This window comes from Lepidochelys kempii, chromosome 22, assembly GCF_965140285.1.
Source record: "Lepidochelys kempii isolate rLepKem1 chromosome 22, rLepKem1.hap1, whole genome shotgun sequence".
NCBI classification, from domain to species: domain Eukaryota; kingdom Metazoa; phylum Chordata; order Testudines; family Cheloniidae; genus Lepidochelys; species Lepidochelys kempii.
This window is the reverse complement of record NC_136401.1, coordinates 17,003,571-17,029,426: the sequence shown is the minus strand read 5'-3', so window position 1 is coordinate 17,029,426 and position 25,856 is coordinate 17,003,571. Positions and strand designations below refer to the sequence as shown.

The 25,856-nt window shown below is 56.8% G+C and overlaps 1 protein-coding gene across 6 annotated transcripts in view; it reads right to left on the bottom strand.

The window, feature by feature from the left end:
* Positions 1 to 22,826, bottom strand: part of MCAM (melanoma cell adhesion molecule) — a 35,717-nt gene extending 12,891 nt beyond the window's left edge. For 2 of the 6 annotated variants that reach the window (XM_073320778.2, XM_073320783.2), the window contains exons 1-3: positions 22,707 to 22,825; positions 843 to 973; positions 224 to 434 (exon numbers count right to left, since the gene is read on the bottom strand). In XM_073320778.2, coding sequence (XP_073176879.1) covers positions 224 to 434; positions 843 to 973; positions 22,707 to 22,779 — 415 coding nt within the window. In that variant the 5' untranslated portion in view covers positions 22,780 to 22,825. Of the gene's footprint in view, positions 1 to 223; positions 435 to 842; positions 974 to 22,706 lie in introns of all 6 variants that reach the window. The other 4 variants (XM_073320782.2, XM_073320780.2, XM_073320784.2 and 1 more) reach the window with 3 other exon arrangements.
* Between the last annotated feature and the right edge of the window lie 3,030 nt (positions 22,827 to 25,856).

Sequence of the window (25,856 nt, the reverse complement as noted above, 5' to 3'; positions counted from 1 at the left end):
GCCCTAGGCTCCCGGCTTAAATCAGCCTCCAAACCTCCATGCCCCTGGGCAAAGCCCTGGCAGGGGCAGGCAGCCCTGATGGGAAAGGAGCATGTCAGCTTGTCTGGTGTTCCTGAGCAGCAGCATCCAGAGCAGGGGGTTGGGCCGAGATGCCAATCAGAGGCTGTCGCCCTGCCCCTCTTTCTCCCCCTCTCCCCCCGGTTCTGGGCCCAGTGGCACTCACTGTAAATATGGAGCTTGGTCCGGTTCTCGCCCACCCCTAAGCTGCCCGCCCCGACCTGGCACACAAAGGTCCTGGCGTCCTGCAGGGTCACCCTGCTGATGGTGAGGGTAAAGTCATCCTCCATGGCCACCCGGCCCTTGTACTCCGTGTCCACCTCAAAGACCTGGCCACGGACCATGTAGTAGATCTTCGTCCGGCTGCGTTTGTCGATCTAAAGAGGGGAACGAGAACTAGAGGGACTCGCCACTCCAGCCCAGGACCCATCAGCTGCTGGGCCCGCTTTGTGCCACTGGGTGGCGGTGGAGGCTTTTGTTAGCACAGCGCCAAGGTGGCTGGGACACTGGCGTGTGGGGAGGGATCTCCTCCAGGGGCCAGGCGGGGAGAGGGGGCAAGACCCTCTCGCTCTGACTAGGACCCCCCACCGCCAGCCTTTGCCAGGCTAGCAACCAAGCTGCTCTTATTCCCCTAAAACCCTCCCATGGGAGTCCCTCCTTTCTGCCCCCCACCTACATCTCCCAGTGTCCCCTGCTTCTGCCCCATCGCTGTCCCCCCTGACCTTTCCCGCTGGGGGCCCCCGAGCCTGCCCCGTCAGTCCCCCACCCCGGGCGCTGGTACTCACATAGAACCAGTTGATGTAGGCGTAGTCGCTCGCCTCAGGGAGGGAGAAGTTGCATGGGATCCTGGCTGTCTGGCCCAACTCCACCTCCACCACCTCCAGGAGGGAGACCTCCACCTTGCTGGCCCCACCTGCTGAGACAGGGCACAAGGTGGGGGGGGGGATGCCCCACAAACACTGTGCTTGAGGCAAGGGGGGGGCGGGAGAACGGATCCCCTTCCCCCCTCCCCGCCCCCAGAGACAGACAAGACTCTGCATGCCATTGGGGCCAAACAGCAAAATTGGCCCCTCAGGTGAGATGGGGGGAGTTGAAGCCCCCCAGCAAAGAGCAACAAGGGACAAACCTGCCCCCAGGAGCTGCCTCATCTGCTCCCCCCACCATGCTCTGGCACTCTTGGGGGCACCATGCCATGGCCTGGCGCACAGACCCCACTGCCCACAGCGGCGTGGCTCCTGTTTGCGAGATCCCTGTGCGAACACTGGCCTGCCTGCCAGTGCCCTGGAGTGAGCTCAGCACCCCTGGGGGCGCCCCAGGAGGAGAATGCTAGCTGAGTGCCAGAGCGGGGGGCAATTTCCAAGCACCGTACAAACCTTACCAGCCCTGTTTGACCCCAAACCAACCCAGGACCCCACCCCTGCAAGCCAGCACAGCCCCACACTTCCCAGGCACCCCCCACCCCCACCATACCATCCTCCCTACTCCCAGCTGCTAGACCTGCTCTGCTCCTGGTTACTCTCCGCACACCGCCCCAGCTGGTTCCCATTAGGCAGCAGTCACTGCTACCATCCAGCTACCCTGCCATGTGCAGCCACGTCCCCAGCCCCCTCCCATTCCCATTTGTCGCCCCGGCCCTGCCCAAGCGGGTGGGCGTGGGGTGGTGGGGGTCACTACTTACCCAGCGAGAGCTTGTTAACCCCAGCTGGGCCATCTCAGCCCTGCCTCTCCCCAAGCAGCTGAACACCTTTGTGGTCAAGACAATAGCAGCTGAGGCCACTAAACTCATCACAGAGTGTGGGGAACACTCTGCTTCCTTCCCCTCTCAGGGGCGCTGGCTCCGATCCAGCCCAGGCTGCGGGGCCTGGCTGCTGGGGGAGCGGGCTGGGGCACAGGCCTTTCCCCACGAGGGACCCAGCTGAGGCCAGGGGGAACACAGCTGTCTGGGGCTGGGTGGGACAAATCTGGAAGGGCTTGGTCGCTTTCCCAATGGCACAGGTGGCCCCCCTCCATAGTCTCCCCAGCCAGAGGGGCCCATGGCTGAATGGGGCCTGGAATCTGAGCTCCGGCCCTCCATGATACTCTCTCTGCCCCCTGCAGCTGGGTGTCCCCCCGCCCCCAGCACTGATCGAGTCAGGAGAATGGTCCCACAGGAGGGTGGGTGCAAAAAGCAGCTCCCCCTCTGCCCCCCAACCCCCAGCACGGGGAAGGCAGCTGAGCCCAGTAAGTCACTTTCCAGATGCCGATTAGAGCAGCACAGGTGGGGATTAGGCAATGAGCAGCACAAGGGGGACAGTTATATGGGGGGGGGGTGCCCTGGCTGCCTTGCTCCTCCCTCCCCCGCCCCCAGTTTCCCCCCATGTTCTGGGATGACTTCACTTCTGGGGCAGGATGTTGTGCTTGGCTGAGCACGAGTCGGCGGCCGCAGCCCCTTTGTTAGGACATCTGCTAGGTCTGAGGTGGCCTGGCTGGCAGTGGGGACGGGGGGCATGCAGGGCATCCGGGATCATGACACACACCCCCCGTGGGGGAAATCCTGGCCTCCTGGTCACATCCGCAGCTTCATCCGGCCCCGGCAGGTGGAGGATCACTCGGGCCACCACTGCCTCAGGCCTGGGGAGCGAGGGGCCCGGGCTCTGGCCATGAAGAGGGGGGCTCCCGGTTGAGATGGCACCCATCAGCTCAGGGGGCTGAGACTGGCAGGAGGCAGCGCCTGCCACAGCAGAGGGGGTCGTGCCCGGCCTAGCGTGGGCCATGGTGGAGGGAGGCTGCTGCATCCCACCTATGATGGAGGGGGCAGAATGGTTGCGTCTAAGCCGCTGTGGCCCTGGCTGCTCATGGAGCAACCGGCGGAGGAATCACCAATCTACCCCCCATGTAAGCAGGGCTGGAACCCCTTGTTCGCCCCTCTGTCCTAGGTATATGGACCATTAACCCTGCTCCCCTTCGGGGACACTGAGGCACACAGTGTGGGGAAGGGACTCACCCAAAGACAAGCAGGTGATCACTGGCAGGGCCAAGAGTAAAACCCAGGAGTCCTGATTCCCCATCTCCTGTACTAGCCCCTAGATTTCACCCTTCTGGAACGGGGAACAGAACCCAGGCGTCCTGGCTCCTCCACCTCCAACTGTGAACCTACGCCCCCTCTCTGCCTCACAGCCAGCACCCAGGGGTCCTGGTTCCCAGCTGCACTACCAAGGAAATTCTACCGGCTTCCCCTGGGGGCAAAGCAGGGGGCTAGGCAGGGCATAGGTAGAGGATGGCAGGGAGGGGGTGTTATGCTAGGGGTCTGGGCAAGGACCAGATACAGTCTGAGGAACCGGTGGATGCCCACAGCCAATCCTGCCTCAGCCTTCCCCAGCACTGACTCTGATCTGCCGGGGAAGTGGCTGTGATCTGTGCCATCTGTTGCTTGCAGGACCTCAGCTTGTCTGATTAATCTGCCCAGCAAACAGAGCCCCCTCTCCCGTCCATGGCCTTTGCAGGGCAGGGAGAACCTCAGGGTCTGCACAGCGCCAAGCCCTGCAATTAACAAGAGATGAGAGGGCTCCCCTGGGGGGTGGGAGGGTCAGGGAAGAAGCTTGGAGAGGGTGGGCACAGCACCAGGAATCAGCCCAGCCTGCCCCACACAGCCAGGGTGCCCAGAGTGGGGGTCACCCCACATTGCAAAGGGTCATGAAGGGCACCTGATATGAGTGAGGACAGCGACCATGGGGAGCAGAGAGGGAGCCCCCTGCACCTCCAAACAATTGGGTCCTCAGAACGTCTATGGGGGGCTCCGGAGAGATTTCTGAGGCTCCAGCTTCCCACGATGCAGCCACCAGCTCACCCCTCACTGGGAAGAAGCCCCATGGCACCCGTGGGTCCAGTCTAAGCCCAGCTGCCCCTCCCAGGCAGCGACTAGGGCTGCACGTGGGACTCTTCCCCAGCAGGGCCGAGCTGGTGCTCCCAGCCAGTGATGGATGATGACAGCCAACGCAACCAGGATGAGCCAGCGATGCTGCTGCAGAGCCCGGCCCATGAGTCATGCCAACAGCAGCCCCCGACACGGGAGGCGGGGGGAGGCAGTGCCGAGCCTCCCCCACAGCACGGCGCCCAGGTCGCCAGCTTGCTCAGCTTCCCAGAACCGACCGAGGCACATCTCTCAAAACTGGGTGTCTGGCAGGCTGGTGGCCACGAGGATTCAGCCAGCCACGGGCCCCCCACAGGCGAGAGACGGGCAGGCGTGGCCCCAGAGGGCTTGCCCACAGGTCACACCCTGTCTCCAAAGCCCCCCAGTTCAGAGCCTCCACCCCCAGGAGCAGAGACGAGAGGGCTGCAGGCAGGAGATACTCAGTGATTCACCGCTTTGGACCAGTCTGCTTTCCCCTGGCATGAGGAGTCATCCTGAGCCCTGCTGCAGGGAGTGACCCACGTTCTTTAGCGAGGGGACCCCCAAATGCCAGCAATACCCTCCGTGAGATTGCACACCCCCCCCCATCAGCCACGGGCTGGATCCCAGCTGGGAGGGGCTGCACCAGGCGGGATCCCAGCTGGGAGTGGGCTGTGGTGCTGAGCGGAGGAGTGGTCATGGGGCAGTTACGGCAAGAGGCGAGCGCCCCCCTCTGGAACACCACCCGCCCCTCCGGTGCTGGCCACGCGCCTGGCACAGGAAGTGGTTTCCAAATCTTGCCATGCAGCTCTAGACAGGAAGCGCCTTGTCCTGCACTGGCCCCAACACAAGGGACCTTTGTCCCAGCCCGGCCACTCACGTTTCCAGAGGGGGAGCTACGCACGGCGGCTGCTCTGAATGCAGGGGTTCCAGGGTGCCCTGGCCACAGCCTCGGGAGTTCATATGTGGGGGTTGGGACTCAGCAAGGGGGATATGGGGTCACAGGGCCGGGGGAGAGCCAAGGGAACGCAGCCAGGGTGTGTGTGGGGGTTGCCGGTTATGAAGAGTGCCAGAGACGCGTCTTAGGGCCAGAGGTCCCCAAGTGCCACAGTACAGGGGACACACCCGGGGGCTACACCCTGGGGGCTGGGGTCACAGAACAAGGGATGCCACCAGGGGGCCCAGCCAGGATTTATAGCAGGGGATGGGGTCACAGTGGAGGGGACGTAGAGGGGGCCACCTCCAATGGCTCCTAATTGAAGAGCGAGAACAAGGTCTTTGAAATCGCACCTGCTTGGAGCGAAACCTGCTAAGAGCAAACCCGAGTCTCCTGCCCGGGGCTGTGCCCCCTGCCTTTGGCACCTCCCATGCCAGGCCCTCATGTCCCGCACCACATCACCAGCATCAAACCACAGGATCCTAATGCTCTGGTCCAGGGCAGGGGGTTTCATCGTCCTGTGCCCCCATAGAGGACTGGGACAGGAGAGCGTGGGGGTCATGAAGCCGCAGATAATCCCCCTGCAGGTCTCCCCCTGCCCCCATCTCCCGCTGGGCTTCATCCTGATCTGTGGAAGGGGACGGGAGGCTGGATAGAGCTCCCAGACCAGCCGCCTCTCTGCCCCCCAGAGCCACCTAATCCTGTCTCACTCTCTTCCCAGCTGGGGAGGGGGTCAGTAGGAAGGGCCCCAGGGAACACTTGCCCCTGGGGCTCCTGGAAATGGGGCCAGGCCCCTCCTGAGTACTGAAGGAAACCGCGGATAACAGGGCAAGGAACCCCTCCCCACCCCTGCACCTGGCAGCCATTTCGCCCCACAGGGCCATCAGTGCAGGATCTAGCCCAGATATGGGGCAGTGGCTTAGTCAAGTGGCTTTGGAGGTTGTGTCTAAGGGCAGACAACCCAGGAGCATTACAGACCAGCGGTGCCAGCTCCCATCCTGAGCATCCCAGCACCGCTTGTCCCTCAGCAGGATCTCTCCCCGGTCACGCTAGCTGCCAGATCCCACCTGTCCAGGACTGCGTGTGCTCTGCCAGCTGCCCCCAGAGAGGAGAGCTGAACAAACAGGGCTGGACAAAAGGCCACCTGGCTCCCTGGAAATACCTCTTCTCCTAGAGCCTGCTCCACAGGGGTCTGGGACGTGAAGGCGACATCTCTCCAGGCAGATCAGCAGAGATCACACACCCTGAGGGAGGTGTCGGAGACGTTGGGAGGAGACAATGGAGCTACAGTATGCATCCTCCAAGCCTGGGCCCCAAAGTCGCCACCCCTGTGGAAGGGGCTGACAAAGAGCAGGCAGGTGCTGGAGAACTCGCAGAGAGAGTGAGAGGCCCAGGCCAATGCTTATTGGACACACGGCTGGCTGAACAGCAGCTGTATTGATTTAAGCTCCCATGGAAAGAGATTAGCAAAGGGCACAGAGAGGGAGATTGGACAGGGTCCTGGGGCCGGGAAGCCAGAGAAGTGCTGTACCTGTGGGCGAAGGACATGACTAGCCCTGCCTGTATAGGGGAGAGAAGCCTTATTCGGAAGGCAAGGAGACAAGAAACCCCAAAGAGTCCAACGTGTGTGTAGAACAGGGAAGGGACAGGCGTGTGTTGCCTGGGGTCAGCGGGGGCCCCTAAGAAGGAGATGCCCATGTATGAACTGTGACAGGAATAGACAAGGGCGAAGCACAGGCTATTGACAAGGCAAGGACAAGGGGCTGGTTTGGGTGCCGTGAAGTTGGCCCTATAAAAAGGCCCTGCCCTCTTAAGGGGTAGCAAAGGGGAAGGCATGGGCCACAGTGAGATTGGGAAAAAAAGAAGGGGGGTGTCTGGGGACTGGAGCATGCAGGAGACTGTCAGGGTAGACGGGGTGGGGATGACTGTGGACCCGGCAGGTGGTCAACCAGGCACCCAGAAGAGGGTGGTAGGAGTTGGAAGATAAAATGCTTAGGACGGAGGGGGCCCAGAGGAACATAGGAACTGCCACTGAAGCGAAGCAAGCTATGGTGGGAACTCAGGCCCTGAGGGAAAGGGGGCTGTGGGATCCTGTGGGGCAAGTGAAGGTGCTACAGGAGAAACGAGTAGCCACGGACCAGGCCCTGCCAATAGATGATGGAGACCCAGAGTACCAAAGGGAAAAGTTTAGGGTGCAGTGGAGGACCAAGATAATCTGGGTCTCCTAGTGGGTGAAGCAGAACAAGAGAGGGATGCCCTGCCGGCCCTGCTCAGGCAAATGCAGGGCAGGTGGCAGCTGCACTAACCCACCCCCAAGGCTTATAGGCTTGAGGGTGTGAAGATGATTTGAGGTGTCTGCTCCGCACAAGGCCTGAAGGGGTTAAGGTGGCTAGCTGGGCCAATTAATGGCCCAGGCTGCATCTGGAGGAGCAGCCAGGAAGCAGGGATTAATTAGGGAGGAGGTTCAGCTGGACAGGAACAGGGACAGGAGGGGCCTGTATAAAGCCCAGGAGCTGAATGCAGCTGGGGTCTATAGGGAAGTAGTTTGCAGTCATTTGCTGAGGGAAGGAAGGGGTGTTTGGTGCTACAAAGGAAACTAGCCTGCAGTGACTCCTTGCCAGGAGGGAGTTTGGGCTGGAAAATCCAGAACTGGGGGGGAGCCAGAGAGGTAGGAAAGGCTCAGGGGAAAAAGCAGCCAGGGACAGAACAGTTCAGACCTTGGCTGTTGATCGGAGGGTCCCAGAGCTGGACCTTGGAGTAGAGGGTGAGCCTGGGTTCCCATGCCAGCCCCTGGGCAAGTCTCACAGAGCAGGCAATGGAGACTGGCCTGCTTGGGACAGTTAGCCCTAAAAGACCTTGCTACCCAGGACCACTGTGACCTGGCTGGAGGTCCAAGTCACAAAGAGGAAGCCACCACTCTTGGAGGTTAGGTCCATTAAAGGCTAGTAGCAGTTCTGGTCACCCCATCTCCAACCAGATCTATTAGAACTGGCAAAGGCACAGAGAAGTGCAACAAAATGATGAGGGGTCTGGAACAGCTTTCTGATAAGGAGAGAGAAGTAGCTCACGAAAGCTCATGCTCAAATAAATTGGTTAGTCTCTAAGGTGCCACAAGTACTCCTTTTCTTTTTGCGAATACAGACTAACACGGCTGTTACTCTGAAACCAGTAAAAAGACTGGAACTGTTGAGCTTGGAATAGGGAGGACTAAGTGGGGATATGACAGAGGTCTGTGAAATCATGATGGAGCGAGTGACTAGGGAAGGGGTCTTTACTCCTTCACATAACACACGAACCAGGGGTCACCAATGAAATGAATAGGCAGCAGGTTTAAAACGCACACAAGGAAATACTTCTTAACTTCAGCACCTGGAAAGATAATGGAGCAAATATTTAAGCAACCAATTTGCAAACATCTAGATGATAATAAGGTGATCAGTAACCGTCAGCATAGGTTTGTCAAGAACAAATAGTGTCAAACAAACATAATAGCTTTCTTTGACAGGGTAACAAGCCTTGTGGATAGGGGGGAAGCAGTAGACATGGTATATCTTGACTTTAGTAAAGCTTTTGATACTGTCTTGCATGACCTTCTCATAAACAAACTAGGGAAATGCAACCTAGATGGAGTTACTATAAGGTGGGTGCATAACTGGATGGAAAACTGTTCCCAGAGAGTAGTTATCAGTGGTTCACAGTCATGCTGGAAGGCATAATGAGTGGGGTCCCGCAGGGATCAGTTCTGGGTCCGGTTCTGTTTAATATCTTCATCAAGAATTTAGATAATGGCATAGAGAGTACATTTATAAAGTTTGTGGACGATACCAAGCTGGGAGGGGTTGCAAGTGCTTTGGAGGATAGGATTATAATTCAAAATGATCTGGAGAAATGGTCTGAAGTAAATAGGATGAAATTCAATAAGGACAAATGCAAAGTACTCCACTTAGGAAGGAACAATCAGTTGTAAACATACAAAATGGGAAATGACTGCCTAGGAAGGAGTACTGTGGAAAGGGATCTGGGGGTCATAGTGGACCACAAGCTAAATATGAGTCAACAGTGTAACACTTTGAGGGGGAAAGCAAACACCATTCTGGAATGTATTAGTAGGAGTGTTGTAAGCAAGACACGAGAAGTAATTCTTCCACTCTACTCTGCGCTGATTAGGCCTCAACTGAAGTATTGTGTCCAGTTCTGGGCACCACATTTCAGGAACGATATGGACAAATTGGAGATAGTCCAGAGAAGAGCAACAAAAATTATTAAAGGTCTAGAAACCATGACACATGAGGGAAGATTGAAAAAACTGGGTTTGTTTAGTCTGGAAAAGAGAAGACTGAGAAGGCACATAACAGTTTTCAAGTACATAAAGGGTTGTCTCAAGGATGAGGGAGAAAAATTGTTCTCCTTAACCTCTGAGGATAGAACAAGAAGCAATGGGCTTAAATTGCAGGAAATGAGGTTTAGGTTGGACATTAGGGAAAAACGTCCTAACTGTCAGAGTGGTTAAGCACTGGAATAAATTGCCTAGGGAGGTTGTGGAATCTCCATCATTGAAGGCTTTTAAGAGCAGGTTGGACAAACACCTGTCAGGGATGGTCTAGATAATACTTAGTCCTGCCATGAGTGCAGGGGACTGGTCTAGATGACCTCTCAAGGTCCCTTCCAGTCCTATGATTCTTCATGCCATGCACAGTCAACCTGTGGAACGCATTGCAGGGGATGTGTGATGGCCAAAATTATAATGGGGTTCAAAAAAAAGAATTAGATAAGCGTCTGGAGGGTAAGTCCATCAATGGCTATTAGCCAAGATGGCCATGCTCTGGGTATCCCAAAGCCTCTGACTGCTAGAAGTTGGGACTGGACGACTGGGGTGGATCACTCAATAATTGCACTGTTCTGTTCATTCCCTCTGAAGCACTTGGCATTGGCCACTGTCACCAGTCAGGATCTTGGATGGACCATTGGTCTGACCCAGGGTGGCCATTCTTCCGTTATGTTCTAAGAGCAGCAGTTCCACTTCACTGTATTTCCCCCCGTCATTTCAGGAACCACCTACAAAACCGACCTGCCCTTTCAGAGGTAGTGCTAGCCCTCTGGGGGCCCTAGGCAGGAATATTTGGGGGCCTCCCCATAACACATTCTAAAAAAGCAGATAAGGGGCCCCCTTGAGCTGCTTGGGGCCCTAAGAAATTGTGTCATGGGTTTATGCCCAGCACCGGCTCTGCTTCTGGTATTTAAACCCCTCTCTCTGCTCTGCTCCCTTTCCAGCTGCCTCCTCACGCAGTCTCAGGGCTGCAGACACAAGAGCTACCTTCTCCTCCCCGGCAGCCTCTGCGCTGCTGGCAGATTTGAAGTCTCAGCTGAGGCCATGTTCTCCCCTTCGCTGGCACCGCCCTGTGGGGCAAGGGGTACCAGCACAGCTCCATGCAGTGCCATAGGGTTACAGCTCATGCCGGGGTGCCCTATGCAACACAGCAGGATTGTGGGAGGGACGAAAGCCCGTCAGAGACCGCAGCATGGCCCTTTGGGGGGGGCAATGCCCCAGTGTGACAGCAGTCCCAGGCCCCCTGACCTCCTCCCCGCTGGTGAAAAGCAGCGAGAAGGAAACCGAGTCAGGGAGCTCCTGGTGACTCAAGCAAGCGGCACAATGACTGGGTCTCTGCGGCCAGAGTGGGGGGTGACTGAATCCTGATGTCACCAGCCCCCTGCTGCCCACGGGATCCAGAGAGCTCAGGGAAAGGGCAAGCATGAATGGGGCATTATGTCCACAGCAGAGGGCACAGGCCAGGGGGACAGCCAGCTCAGACAGCACAAGTGTGGGGGCTGCCCTAGTCACCCACCAGCCTGGCACTAGGGCACTGGGCTGTTGGGGGCAGTACAGCCTCTTCACCCTCTGTCTCCAACACCTACCCTGGCATTAGGGGGGAATGCAGCCCCCTCATACCCATTGGTGCTCCCCCTCTGAGCCTGGTGCTAGGGACTAAACGACAGCAGTAAATTCCCAGGATTAGATGGTATTCACCCCAGAGTTCTGAAAGAAATCAAAGATGAAATTGCAGAACTACTAACTGTGGTATGTAACCTATTGCTTTAATCAACCTCTGCACCAGATGACTGGAGGACAGCTAATGTGACACCAATTTTTAAAAGGGCTCCAGAGGCGATCCTCGCAATTACAGGCCGATAAGCCCAACTTCATTACCAGGCAAACTGGTTGAAACTATAGTAAAGAACAGAATTTCTAGACACATAGATGAACCCAATTTGTTGGGGAAGAGTCAGCATGGCTTTTGTAAAGGGAAATCACGCTTCACCAATCTACTAAAATACTTTGAGGGAGTCAGCAAGCATCTGGACAAGACTGATCCAATGGATATAGTATACTTGGATTTTCAGAAAGCTCTTGACAAGGTCCCTCACCAAAGGCTCTTAAGCAAAGTAAGTTGTTATGGGATAAGAAGGAAGGTCCTCTCATTGATCAGTAACTAGTTAAAAGACAGAAAACAAAGGGTACGAATAAATGGTCAGTTTTCAGAATGGAGAGAGGTCAATAGTGATGTCCCCCAGGGATCTATATCAGGACCAGTGCTGTTCAACGTATTCATAACTGAGCTGGAAAAGGGGGTAAACAGTGAGGTGGCGAAACTTGAAAACAAAACAAAATTACGCAAGTTAGTTAAGTCCAAAGTAGACTGCAAAGAGTTACAAAGGGATCGCACAAAACTGGGTGACTGGGCAAGAAAATGGCAGATGAAATTCAATGTTGATAAATGCAGAGTAATGCACGTTGGAAAACAATCCCAACTACACATACAAAATGGTGGGGTCTAAGTTAGCTGTTACCACACAAGAAAGAGATCTTAGCGTCAATGCGGATAGTTCTCTGAAAACATCCACTCAATGTGCAGCAGCAGTCAAAAAAGCAAACAGAATGTGAGGAACCATTAGGAAAGGGATAGACAATAAAACAGAAAATATCATCTAAATCCATGGTACGCCCACACCTTGAATACTGCGTACAGTTCTGGTCACCCCATCTCAAAAAAGATCTATTAGAATTGGAAAACGTACAGAGAAGGGCAACAAAAATAATTAAGGATATGGAACAGCTTCCGTGTGTGGAGAGATTAAAAAGAGTGGGACCGTTCAGCTTGCAAAGGAGACGACTAAGAAGGGCTATGACAGAGGTCTATAAAATCGCGACTGGTGTGGAGAAGTGAGTAAGGAGGCATTCTTTCCTCCTACGCACCACAAGAAGCAGGGGTCACCCAATGAAATTCATAGGCGGCAGGTTTAAAACAAACAAAAGGACATTCTTCTTCGCACAACACACACTTAGCCTGTGGAATTCATTGCCAAGGGATGCTGTGAGGGCAAAAGTATAACAGGGTTCAAAAAAGAAGTAGATAAGTCCATGGCGGATAGGGTCCATCAATGGCTCTTAGCCAGGATGGTCAGGGATGCAACCCCATGCTCTGGGTGTCCCTCAGCCTCTGACTGCCTGAAGCTGGGAGGGGACGACAGGGGATGGATCACTTGAGAGTTGCCCTGCTCTGTTCATTCCCTCTGAAGGACCTGGCTTTGGCCACTGCCGGAAGACAGGATCCTGGGCTAGACGGACCACTGGGATGACCCAGTCTGGCTGCTCTTCTCTTCTAACATACTAAAAACCTGCGAGGCAACTGGGCCTGTTGCCCGGCATACGGCTTTGTGCCCAGGCTGTGTAGTTGGCTGCAAGGCCTTGCCCTGCTTCCCCACCCTATCCCCTGGGACTGGCAAGTTCCTCCCCCACCCCACCCCAGTCTGGCAGGAGTTTCAAAGCCCCCGAGTGGGTCTTTCTCTTCCTCGACTTTCTACAGCTGCCAAACAAATGGGGGCGAAAGGCAGGCAGCCTGGGGCAACCCATGGGAATGCACCCTCAGCCCATGCTGGAGGGGCAAGGGAGAAATTAACAACCCAAAATTGGTGTGTCCTATATCAGGCATCAGCGATGGCCAGATAATGAGGGGATGGGCTATTCCACCCATCACTGCCTTTGCGGGGCCTTAAGGGAAGAGACTTGTGGGGAAAAAGACAAAGAACAGCTGGCACAAGCTTCTCCATCATACTGCCCCATGCTCCACCTGAGAATAAACAGGGTCAGACTTTAACAGCAGCAGAAACAATGGCAGCTCCAGCCCAGCTTCTCTTTCCCCGCAAAGGCCAGTTATCGCCACCTTTGGCACGAGCCAAGGGACTGTCAGACCCAGGGGCTTCCTTGTAAACACTCCCCAGCTAGAAGGAAAAGAAGCCAGGGCTGTTGTTACAATGAAACCTCACTCACTACCCTACATTTCAAAGGCTGCCACCGTTTTTCCTTCTTTTCTTTATCTTTAATAAGAGGTTGGACGAGTTTTTAATGGGGGCTTTGCCATGGCACTGAGATCTCTGGATACCAACCCCCGAACCTCGTCTACCACTGGACAGCAACTGCGTTACATTAACAGTTTTAGCCCATTTAATCCCTCTAAATTAATACAACTGAGCGGCCAATGGGGATTGGGGGAGCTGCCCCAGCCCTCCTGCCCTGGGATTCTGCACCCTGCCTTTGCCAGGACCAGCCCTGTGTGACCTTGGCAAGTCCGAATCTCTGTATTCCTCAGATCGTCATCTGCAAAATGGGGCCAATCCTGATGGGTCAGGCCGCTTGGTACTGCTCTGAAAGCAGCCTGACCAAGGCCCAGCACTTTGACAGATGGCACCAGAGCATGGGGGATGAAGGATGCTGGCAAGGTGGCGGGCCGGGGACTGGGTTCCTCGGCACGTGTTCCCAGCCTCACAGCGGTAATGGAGTGGCTGGCCGGGCTCCAGAGCTTTGGAGAAAATGTAATGGCTTATCGACCCGGCGCTGGCAGGAGCTGGGGAGCAGAGATGCTTCCCGAACTGACAGGCCTGGGGACGGTAAACAAACCCCGCATGTAAACAAGGGGGTTCAGCCCAGCGTGAGAGGCCCTGGCACTGACCCCCAGCCCAGCCATTCCAAGGCGCAGACAGAGAACTCAATGGGCCTGACAGCAGGGCTGGATTCGGCCCAGGACAGCTAGCTGAGCCCTGGAGGGCAGAGGAGGCAACCAGCCAGAGAGCGAGCATGCCACACAGGAGAGGGACTGCAGGAAGGAACAGGAGCCATGGGAGTAATCCCAAGAGCAAGATCTCTCCTGCTTCCAAGGGAAGAGGGGAGGCTCTGTCACTTCAGACAGCCCAATGGTGGCGAACGGGGAGATACGGGGAGTGATCCTGCCCGGATTCTGGGGCAGTCTGGTTGTTAGCGACCCCCATCTCCCATGGAGCCGGGATGAGCCCACTGCTGGGTTGGGGGCACTCCTGCTGCTAAACCAGAGCCCCCAACCCACCACCGTAGGCATGGAAATGCACTGATCTGGAATAGGAAGGGGCCGTGCATGCTGAGTGCACATTAAGCAGTGAGGGCAGGTAATGAGCTGAGGTTAGCAAACGAAGGGAATCATTAACGAGCTGCAGAGGAAGCCTAAGAGACTGACCGTGCCCCAGAGCTGGGGGGGGGAGGGGTTGATGGACCGGATGGAGCTGCTTTCTGCAAAGAGACAGCCCATTTACCTAATGCCCATGGTCATGCCCCTCCCTGAGGCCAGCAGGGGACCAGGGGGGATGAGCGCCTCAAGCCACAGGTCCTGCACCTTTGCGAGAGCAGTTGGCTGGGACGGCAGCCTGAGGAGACTCCATCCATGTCAGGGCAGCCTGCTGCAAAACCCCAGTGGGGAGAGGTGGGCCCAAGTCCAGATCTCCTGGGCAGAGATGGGCTACAGGCTCTGCCACTGTGCCAGGCACCGCCGCCTAACACACAAAGAAGGGACGCTGGGGGAAGCGGGAAGGAGCAGACCCAGCTGGTGCTGCTGGCCAAAGGCTGAGAGAGAGAGAGAGACAGCTGCCTCTGCCCCCCCCCCCCAGCCCCCAAGCTCTGGCACGGATGAGAAGTCCAGCCAGTGCCATGAGCTCAGAGCCCAAGAATGCCCGGAATCTGCCACCCGCCATGAGGCAAAGAACGTTCCTTTTGTTGGCGCCTTGGCACACGTGCCGCACCCCACTGCCGGCACCTCGGAGAGCCCACTGCCCTGGATCCTCCCCAGCTCCCCCGGGGCACAGAGAGAGGCTGAACACCACGGTGAGAGACTTTATGGCGGGGAGGGCAGGCTCAGGGGAAGACTCTGGAGCATGTGGGGGATCTCCCCCGATACCTCTGGATGTACCCCGCTGCCTCCCCACCTCTTCGCTCAGCAGCTCCCTGACTCAGGTTGACAGTCCCACCCCCTACCTAGGATTCATCACAGCTTTGATCCCTTCTGTTGGTGGGGAGGGGCCCAGGGCCCTGTGTGGGGCAGACTCTAGGCCTGGGCTGTGGGGAGGAGGAGCCAGGCCCTGACCACCAGAGCGGGAGCCTTGGGATACAGTGATTGCATTGAGGGAACAGTGCTGAGGAGCCCAGAGAACTTTGTGCGCAGGGCAGAGGGCATGGCCGGGGCAGCCCAGGGAACAGAGAGACCTTTCTCACAGCAGACCCCGCCCCCACGCCCATAGAGAAAGGGAAGCTCCCCGCTCCAAACCCCCAGCAGACAGAGAGGATCCATCAGCCAGTCTAACCGCCCTGCCCCTCCCACACACCCCCCTCAGGCTGGAGAGACGCTGGGCATGGCTTCACTGTAACTGAGGGCCACTCAGCTGGACCAGCCTGGTGTCTCCTTACTTTTGGGGTCCACGCTCAGCGGGGAGAGGGATTTGGAGCAGCGGTGGTGGAGAGTGGGCTAATGGGCAGGCTGGGGCATCTGCCTGGAGGGGGCTGGCAAGGGAGAGGACCCAAGCAGGCAAAGCTGGCTTTGTTTGCACTAAGCCAAGCTCTCCCTGCTTTGAAGAGTCAGGCACACAATGGAAGGCGGCTGGGGACTGGAGATCCTGACTCCCCCGCCTTGGAGGCACGGGGAAGGAGGGGGGCTTACTCCAGACCCACAGCGGCCTGGTGAGTCTTAGGGCAGGTCCCAATGGGACAAGAGGCCCCAAGACTCGAGCACACAACTCAGCAGAGAGCCCAAGGGCTAAACGGCCCCAGAGCTCCCCTCACAGCCACCCATGGGGCAAGCTTGCCTAGGTTGTGACTCATCTCACGCCTAAGGCTGCCAGGCATCAGCTGAGCATTTTCCAGTCCTAAAGATGAGACCTACGGGGCTCTGAGCACAGCGGGCACTGGGCCCTTCTGGCCCTTCGTGCCTCGGGCCTGCAGGCCCTGCCCTGGGAGAGCGGCACATTCAAAGGCCCCATGCTGGCTCTGCCGCAGCCTGGGCAGGGCGCCAACAGGGGCTCACAGCCCCCCACCGCCGTGGCGAAGGCAGCCGGCAGCCTGCATGGAGCCATCCTTGGGATCCCTCTTGGGAGGAAGGTCCCCAGTCCTGGGGAAGAGGCCAGTAAGGGTGGGCGCGGCATAACCAGAGCAGGGCCCCGCAGGCTCGGTGGAGGGGCAAGGGCAGGAGTTGGAGCCATGGGGGCAGGGCCAGACGCACAGCTGTTTGCTGTTAGCCACCTCTGGAGGCAGCGCAGGGAGAGCCCAGGAAAGGAGCCCTAGTGAAAGGCTTTGTGGGCAGTGAGGGGCAGCAGCCATCATGGCTTGGCCAGTGGGGCCACAAACCAGACTGGGGACTGGCACGACGGGAGCATGGCTCCTGGTGCCCGGCAGCCCCGAGTGTGGACTCGTGCCCGACAGGCTCCACCGGCCCATGGCAGAGAACAAGGGGGTGGGAATGGCTCCTGCACCAAGGGGTCTGGGATTCAGGCCACCCCCACAACGGAACAGTAATTTCCCAAAACCCACCCCCACTCCCATCCCCTCCCCCAGCAGAGAGAGGGCAAGAGAAGCCAGCAGGCATCGGGCCAAGGAGGCCACCAGCAGACCCTAGGGGAGGCTCTCAGTCAGCCAAGGGTATGGTCCAGGGGAGGTGGCTCCTCCCCCTCAAAGCTGCACCGATAATGTCAGTCACCAGAGAATGCCCTGGACCCTCTGAGCAGCAAGGAACCAATCTCATTCGCCCTTCACCATGCACAGGACACCCTGTCCCCCAGCTGCCCCAGTCCCAGCTTCTCCCAGCTCAGGGTGCAGTAGGGAGCAGGGCAGGAGCATGGGGAGCTCCCAGCCCCTCCCAGATGGATCCTGCACAAAACACATGGGACCAGCATGGGCAAGAGGCAGAGAACCCCCAGGAAATGGCCTGTCAGCTGCTCACCAGCAGCACTATCAAGCCTCAGACCCAGCAAGCACGTTGCACCCTTTTCTCCCAGCTGCCTGGCAGGGTTTCAAAGAGAGCCCTGCAGATTTACAGCTTTCTATTGCAAGAGAGCGGTTAGCTCCTGCGCCTTCCAAGCTGGCTCTCGAACTTCTGGCCTGGAGCCAGCACTGCACACGAACAAAGATCGGCCTTTTACACTTCAGGAGGAAAAAGTACCCCTCTTCCCCTCCTCCTGCAGAGCCCTACCCCCTCCAGCGGGGCTGAGGTGGGCCGGCAGGGGGGTCAGCTTGATGCTTGGAGCCAGCCTTGCACTTACAGGAGTCCTGAAACACTTCCCAGTGGCCAGGCTCGCCCACAAAAATATTCATCAACCAAAGCCCTGATTGATGGGCGCCAGCCCTGCCCCCACACCCTAGCTGGGCCTCCTCACCTGGGTCATTTAAAAACAACAACTCCGCAACAGTTCCAGGCCTGGGAGAGCAGGGTGCGCTGGGGGCCTGTGGCCAGATGTGGGAGCGGAGGTTTCCAAAGTGCTCCTGTTGCTGCTATGAAGCAGCTGCTGGTACTTTCATGCTACTTGTCGGATCACTGCCCTTAACACTCCACGTGGCCCAGCCCAGGATCTCACACAGGGGGGGCAGGATCGCTGTGCCCCGTTGCTCAGAGGAGGGTGCAGGGAGGAGAAGCGTTTTGCCCCACACCGGGAGTCAGGAGACGTTTGGCATCCTGACTCCCACTCCCTTGAATCAACTAGTTCCACCCCTACTGCAAGTTCCAGTTCACACCCCCTTCCCCCCGCGCCCCCATTCCGGTGTCAGCCCTTTAAATCTGCAGGGGCCCTGCAAACTCTCCGAATGCACATGCAACGGCAACAAGCCACACAAGGGCTGGGGTTCTTCCAGCTGCAGGCCTGGAGAGCCTGTACTGGGGGTTCTGGAGAGGTGTCCAAGACACTGCAGCAGCATTCAATGCTGGGGGAAGATGGGATATCGCATGGGGCACAGCCGGGCAACCTTACCCCTCGAGGAACATGCCCCTGCCCTGACCTGAAAGGGTGCCCCCAGCCTGTCTCTGCCGCTTGTTCTGTCCTCAGCCTGGTGGCAACAAAGTGCAGCAGATACTGCCCATCAAGGACCGGACCAGGACCCATCCGATCACTCTGCTCAAGCCACTGAATGGCTGCGAGACAGTAATGGCTCTGAACTGGGGAAAGGCTCCCTATCCGGTTCCCAGCCCTTGCACTGCTTTGGGTGACCGACTAGCCACGACGTGCAGAGGTGCAGCTCCGATGGCTTGGGGGCTGGCAGTGGGGTTTCACACGGGCTCATGGGAGCAGAATGCAGCCTGGGAAACCCTGAATCACAAGGCGAGTTCATGAGGCTATGCCTTGATTATCTACATTTAGCTTGCCTGGGAGCAAGACGGGATGTAAACTTGGCCAGGCCAAAGGGACAGGACTTCACAGACCCGGCTAACTGTCTCTATGGAGCCCAGAGCGTGGGCTGGATAACAGAATACCCGGACACAACCTGGGGAGGAGATCGTCTCTCAGCTGAGTGCTGACCCGGGGACGGGGCAAGCCGGCCCAGTGGGAACTGCTGAGCTCTGGCTGATGGGAGAGGAGGCAGCTGTGAATGGAAGGGGAAAAAATACACAAACATACACAGGCTAACAAAAAAACAACCAGCAAGGAGAGAGGATAAAAAAAGAACAAGTGAGAAAGGCCAAGAGAAACACAAGGCTCCGGTGAAAACTCCATAGAAGGGAAAGCCATGGCCAGCTCCCAATAGACCCGACCAGCCCTGGATGGGAATCAATACAGATTCGCCATGCTCCGGCCCACCACAGCCTCCGCTGCCCACCTGCCACCCCCCACCCCCATGGCCCTCGTGTTGGCTCACACAGCTCCCCTTTCCATGAGCCTGAGGCTGGAAGCTCTTCGGGCCGGGGTTGCTTGCTTTGGCAAGCTGGGTAAACAAACAATTGCAGGAGCCCAGCAGGATCATGGCTAGTGCTCTACACCCCCAGAGCACTGGGCTGGCATGAGCCACTCTCCTGGGAAGGGGAGAAACCCCCTGTTTTACAGGTGGGGATAGCAGGCATATGGAGAGGAGAAGCAACTTGCCCCAGGTGGCTGCGTTAGTGGCCTCGGCTCTGACCTCACTCTCAAGGCTTTGCTGGGTGCCTCCAGCCCCAGAAGGGGTCAGAGACACCTCAGGACCATCTGGAAAAGGGGGCGAATGATAAAAAGAAGTTGCCCTTATTCCATTCCACCCCCTTGCCCCATCTCCAGACTGAACTGCTTACCGCTCCTGCCCTATCCAAAATACGAGCCCCCGATTATCTCCGTGCTCTGCCCCCCACTCCAGGAGCCCTGTCTGGGCAGCACATGCTGTGTATGGCGAGGTCTCTGCCCCAAGCCTGGTACGCGCCTGGTATTTGGCAGCCCTGCGCTTGGCTGCCTAGAACGAGGGGAGACGCGTGTGTCGGCTGGGGCAGGGGGCCAGAGCACAGCTCCAACATTTCGGCCCTGTGCATGCCACCAGCTCAGCGCATGCAGCTCAACACCCTGGTGGCGGCAGCCACGCCCATGCCCACCCTGGCGCTGGAGTTTCAAGGCACCAGGTTTGCAAGGAGGAGGTCGGCAGCAAGAGAAAGACAAAAGAGGAAGCTGCTTCCCTGTCCCCGCAGATTAGTTGTCTAGGTGGCCACGGCAAGACCACCCTGAAAAAGAAAAGAAAAAGAAAAGAAAAGCCTAGCCCTGGCACGTTTCCTTTGTACCATCTCTCTCTGCTGACCCCCCCAGCAGCACCAGCAGAAGAGTTCCAGCCCTTCCCCATCATACGAGGGGGATTTGGGGCAGGCAGCGGAATTCAAGGTGCTGCTGCGGCAGACAGGAATCCAAAGCTTGGGAAGTATTTTACAGCACAGCTTCAGGGACGAGGGTCCCGTTTGCCATATGGGAAGAGCCTGCAAATTCTTCTCTCCATCTAACGACAGGGATTCCCCCGCTGCCCTAAACCAGCACGTCTCTTTCTGTGTTTGGGGAAACGGCATCGCGCCCCCTGCCAGCTCCGACGTGTCAGTGACCCTAACAGGAAAGCTCAGGAGGTCACAGTAGCTGAGTAAGAGATCAGTCTATATGGAAGTGATGGGTTGGCTGCCTAAACCTTTGTGTGAAACTCCTGGGTTCTTTGGCACCAGCAATTTGAATCCCAGCAGGACTGGACCGAACCCTCCTTCTGAAGCAGACACCATGCAATTTTGCGTGTGGGGTCTCCTAAACACCCTTCAGAAATAATCACAAGCTTTGTCTAGTCTGCATGGCCATTAAGACCCCCCATCATTTCATAAGAGCACAGGTTAGCTCTCATCTCCTTGGCTAAAGTTTCCTCTCCTATTGTGCTGTATAGCTGCCATACCCCACCCCAGAGGTGGCTGCATGCCAGCAGTGCTGTGTGGAAGCCGTTTGAAATGCACACTTTAAAAGGGACACCGTTAACTGGAATTTTTTTTAAATTGGTTCATTGTTAAGAAATGCATGTATCCGAGAAGAGGTGCCTTTAAACAGTATGTCCTGAGTGGTGGTTTATAACCACTCACAGAGGAGCGGAGGCTAAGGGAGAAAATGACCATACATGTGAAGCAGTGAAAATAACTCTATATAAGGTGGACAAGTAACTGCAAGAATATTGTTCTAGACTGGCATTAAGCGCCTTTATGTGACCAGGTCACTGAAACAATCACAGCCTCCATCCAAAACACAGTCTTGTCACCACCCAAATCAAAGGCACCCAAGGCACATTTGGGCAGAGGGATTTTGCTAGCTATTGTTTCATGAAAGTTTGTGTCTGGGGAAGAAATAGCAGAAAAGACCAGAGAAGCTGAGATAAAAGACAGCTAGGAAGCACCTGGCACAGTCAGACCAAGCACCGGGAATGTGGCTCTGCAAAAAGCCAAGAGACTGAGCTTTTGGGCAGAGTACAGGAAGGATGAGGGGCTTGGAACTGTGAGCAAAGAAACTGTCTCCTGTTTGATTGTTGCTGTGTTCAGGGAAACAGGACTTTGTCCATTCTTTGCAAATAAACAGAGTTGAATCAAAGATCCCTGACTCGCTCATCAGTTTCTCCTCCTAACTGGAAGACCCAAACCCAAGGTTTTTGGCTACCCACTCAGGCCAAAGGGGCAACACGATTGTTTTTCCTCTCTCCCTGTTAAGCACTGAAGACTTGTCTTCAGATAGAAAGTGTCCTGGCTTAATCTACATCAGTTTGAAAACTGCTCATATTGGTTTCAAACGGGTTCTCTTGGTTGAGCCTGAACCTGTCCCTTTACAGCTAAACTACTCTAAATCAGGTTCAAACCGATATGAGCATCCAGAGTCGCACCTGATTAATTCAATCACTATCAAATCACACCTTTTATTAGTCCACTATAGCTCCCTGTTTAAACCAGGCTGGAGTTTTCAGATAGAAATGTGATTTGCAACCCCCCATGTCTCCTTTGGCCCTAGATTAGGGGAGACACATACCACCCCTGAACTCCAGCTGAAACTGGCTCCCGCTAGGCATAGGCAGAAACCCTCCATTTATCAGTTCGGTCCAGTGCCCAAAAGCCAAGAGGCAAGGGCTTCCACTCTCTCCCCGCAGGGTCACTCTGCTCCTAGCCCCTTTCCCCGACAGCTGCTCTGGGTGCACAATCCCCTTCCTGAGCTTCACTTTACAAGGAGCGCAAAGCTGTGAGGGGCTGGCTCCCCAGCCGCCTAAGCCCTGCTTTGCCCAGATGCCCCTCAAACCAGCTCCGCTCCGGGGGGAGGGGGAAGACCTGGGCGAATCGGCCCCCACCCTGGAAACTGACCCCAATGGAGCAAAACCGGGCTGCGAGAGGCACTTACCGCTCCACCCAAGCTGTCGCAGGGGAGAGGTCAATTTCCACCCGACCCCCCAACCACCCCGACACAGAGCCGCGCCCTGCGCTGACCCCTCCGGATCAAGGAGCGGTGCGAGGAGGACCTGAATGCACCAGCCTTGTGCTGCAATCCGGGGTGGGGGAGTTGGCAACCCGGGGGGCAGGGGGCTGGCTGGGTTCGGATCAGCTTCTCGACACGAGCCCAGCGCACGTGGAAACTCCCAAGCTGAACTGGTCTCAGACACACAGCCCGCCCCCCCAAAACGCCCCCCCCCCCGCCCGGGTCCAAGGCACAAAGAGTCGGAGCTAAGCCAGCGGGGCGCAGCATCCTCGCCGCAAACTGCCCCGCGCCCCCCTCTTCACCAACGGGGGGGGGCACCGCACGGCTACCCCCCAAAAAAACCCCCCCCAACCCCCGCACACAAGCCCACCCAGCTCCGCGCACCGCGCCTCGGGAACACAAGCACTGTCCCCCCCCCCCAGCAAACCTGTCCCCGAAGCCCCGGGGGGGGGCTGGGGCCACGAGCGCCCGCCCGCCCCCCCGAACCCCCTCGCCCCGCCGCCGCCGCCGCCGGAGGGTCCGATCTGCCGGCGGGTCGAGGCCGCGGCCCGCAGCCCTGTGGGTGCGCGCCCCGCTCCGGCTCACCTGTGGCGCCCCAGAGCAGGAGCCCGCAGGCGAGCAGCAGCCCCGGGCGCCCCGCCGCCCCGCTCCGAGCCATGTTCCGCAGCCGCAGAGTGAGGAGCGGGCGGCTCGGCGGGTTTGGAGAAGCCCAGGGGCTGACGTCAGGGGGGAGGGAGGAGGGGGCTGGACTGGGAGCTGGTCCAAGCAGGGGCCACCGGCTGCACCGAGCCAGCCCATATCTCCAGCCCCCCCCTGCTCAATCCCTCCAGCGGGGCTGGGGGCACCACGCGGGGGCGGGGGAGGAGCTGTCCCAGGGAGACAATGACCAGCGCTGGGGGGTGTGGGGGGGGGTATTTCTGGACCCCTTTAATGACACAAAGGTGCCTGCGCTTTACCAGGGCCCCCGGCCGCTGCTTTCCCTCCAAGCAGGAAAACCAGGCATGGTCCTTCCCTTGCAGTCTCCTCAGCACAGCAGCTGGTTTGCTCTGGCTCTGGGACCCCTTCCCCCCAAGTGAACGGTGGAGTTGTGGCTGCAGATTTGGCTGGGAAGATGCAGGGTTGTCTGTCCAGCCCCCCTAAGCTGGCTTGTGTTCCCAGCCCAGAGGACAGCTCTCCCTTGGCTATTTGCAGACACCTCTTTTATTGTTGCCCTGTCAGTTTTGACTCTGCACCTTAGCCTGCTGCAAATAAACAGATCAGTCTGTCTGGTTGCAACCCCCAGCCCCTATGCTGCCAGACTGCTGCAGGAACCGGACAGCAGAAGGGCCCATACAGGATGGTTTCCTGCTGAACTTTTGCTAGTCGAGAGGCTTTGGTTTTTGAGATTTTGGGTCATTTTCTCCTCTCCCATCCTCTGTCCATCTTGTCTACTTAAGCTGCCGGGGTGAGGAATCTTTCTCCTGATATGTCTGGGCAGCACCTGCCACAATGGGGCCTGCATCTGCAGTGAAGCTGCTTCAACACAGCCACGATTTGAAACAGTAAACAATCCAAGCAATGAGGCTTCCACTGAGACCATCCTACAGCTGAGCAGATCTCGCTGCTTTCCCTGTTATCCAGCCAGTTTTTCCTAACTTCATCCCACGGCTCCTTAATACTCACCGTGCGCCACCTTAAATCATTCCTCCCCTTCACACGCGCGGCACTTAGCTGCAGACAGTTATCATGTTTCTGCTATAAGTAAATAACATCAATCCTATGTCTCCAGGTTGTTCTCGAGCCTCATAAATAGCCCTGTAACTGGAAACTTAGAGGAAATGCTTTACTGGGTCTGGAAACAGTCCGTTTTTCAAGTGCTTATAACTCTGTTACTGGGGATTTAATTCCAATTTAGCCTGAAAAATTGCAGCTTGGATGGCTCAGCCGGTTTGGGGTTACAAATGGAGAGGGAAAGTTTGTAGCAGCTGGCTCCTAGGCATCCGAGATGGAAAAAACCCATTGGGGTGCCCTGGTTATCCAGCTGAGCCTAATGTAGGCTTGTTTCTTTAAGATATGTACATCTGATTTTCCACACTGGGGTTCATCCCATCAAGCTGGGACCCTGCTACCATCTAGCAGTGTGAGAAGGGTGGTAGTCATGATCCCCAACAACTTGTTTGCGACCTCCAGGTTAAGAACCCCATTGCCAGTGGTTCGCCCAGTCCGGTTTTAAATGTCCTGAATGTTGGGGCATCTGTAATGACCACCTCCCGCCATGGGTCATCAGCAGGATCCCCAGCACTGTCTCTACCACCAGAGGTAAAGGGCTAGCTGTGGTAGCAGTAGTAGGCTGTTATCCTCTATTGATAGAGGGGATAAGGAACACAAAGCCAGTGTGTTACATTCTGACCTCTTCTCTTGGGGGACTGTCCCACTACCTATTAGACCTCTTTGCTGGGTCATTTCTCCTGATAATCAACCTCTTTCCCCTTTCTTAATCCTTGTTACACCCTAACTCATTCCTCTCCATCACTATCTATCTGTATAACAGGGACGCCTTGAGGTCCCAGATGAAATCCAGACCCCACTGGGGTAGGCGGAAACCAAATTCTCTTCCCTCTGTTACTGAGACCAACGTTTGGGACTTGAGTGACCCTGGAAGCGTTTGATTTAACAATGATATGTTGGCGGTCAGTGGGAAGTTCTTCAAAACCACAGTGCCTTGTCTCTTACCCCTATGGATAGGACTAAACTTAAGTGTCCTCCAAAGCTCTTGGCCAATTTCTCTGGACACACGGACATCAGCAGAGATGCACTTGTTTAGATCTGCGAAGTCCATTGGCCCAGATCTTCAGAGATATTTAAGCACTTAACTCCCACTGCCTGACACTGTCCCAGCCATTGGATTGCAGACAGGTTCTTGCCCACTTCAGCGGGGTACCTGGGCATCTGCCTATCAGTTTGATAGGTAGGATCGTGTTGAGAAGCCAGGGTTGAAATTTGCCTCTTGCTGCCTCTCTGGGCATAGAGGAGTCTCTGTGGGCCAGGACAGACGCTACGCAATAACTGTGCATTGGACACGTGCAAAGGGCTGAGTTAGCCCTTGGTCCTTTTTAAAATCAGAAGGAAGGAGTCCAGAATTTATCTGGGGGGAGGGGGGGTGTCAAAGCAGAATCAGATGAGTTTGCTCTTCCGAGGGCCTGTCCGTACACCCAGAGTGATGCAAGATGACATCATAAAGCTCCTGTGTTACATCACAGCATCGTGGTGAAGCTGCCCATCTTTGTCTCCCTGTTAAAGGTGCCCGCCCCTGGGTCGAGGCAGCCTGGAAAGCAATGCCAGATTGGCTGAATCTCTCCTTTTCACGCTCATTCAGCAACACCCGGATTCCAGATTGGAAACGGCCAAGCACAATGGCTCTGTGGAAAGCCCCTTTGGCCCTCGCCCCCTCCCCCACCCGCCCCGCCCCCCTCTTCAGCCAAAGCACAAAGCCTCGCATGCAGCTGTTGAATCCTGTGCAGTGCAGCGGCTGTGGGAAAGTTGTTCTTAGGCCTGTACGGGTAGGGAGAATGCGCCTGAGCCCATGTGGCTGGAGGAGCCTTTGATCACTGCCAGAGCTGTGCAAGGCCATGATTACCCAGCAAAAACTGCCTGTCCCAGGAGCCCCCACAGGGCACGGCTCCCCCAGACTCGTGGCTCCCTTGCTCCTGGGCACCACCCTGTCACTTTCTGTGCCCAGCCCGTGTTTGACTCGGC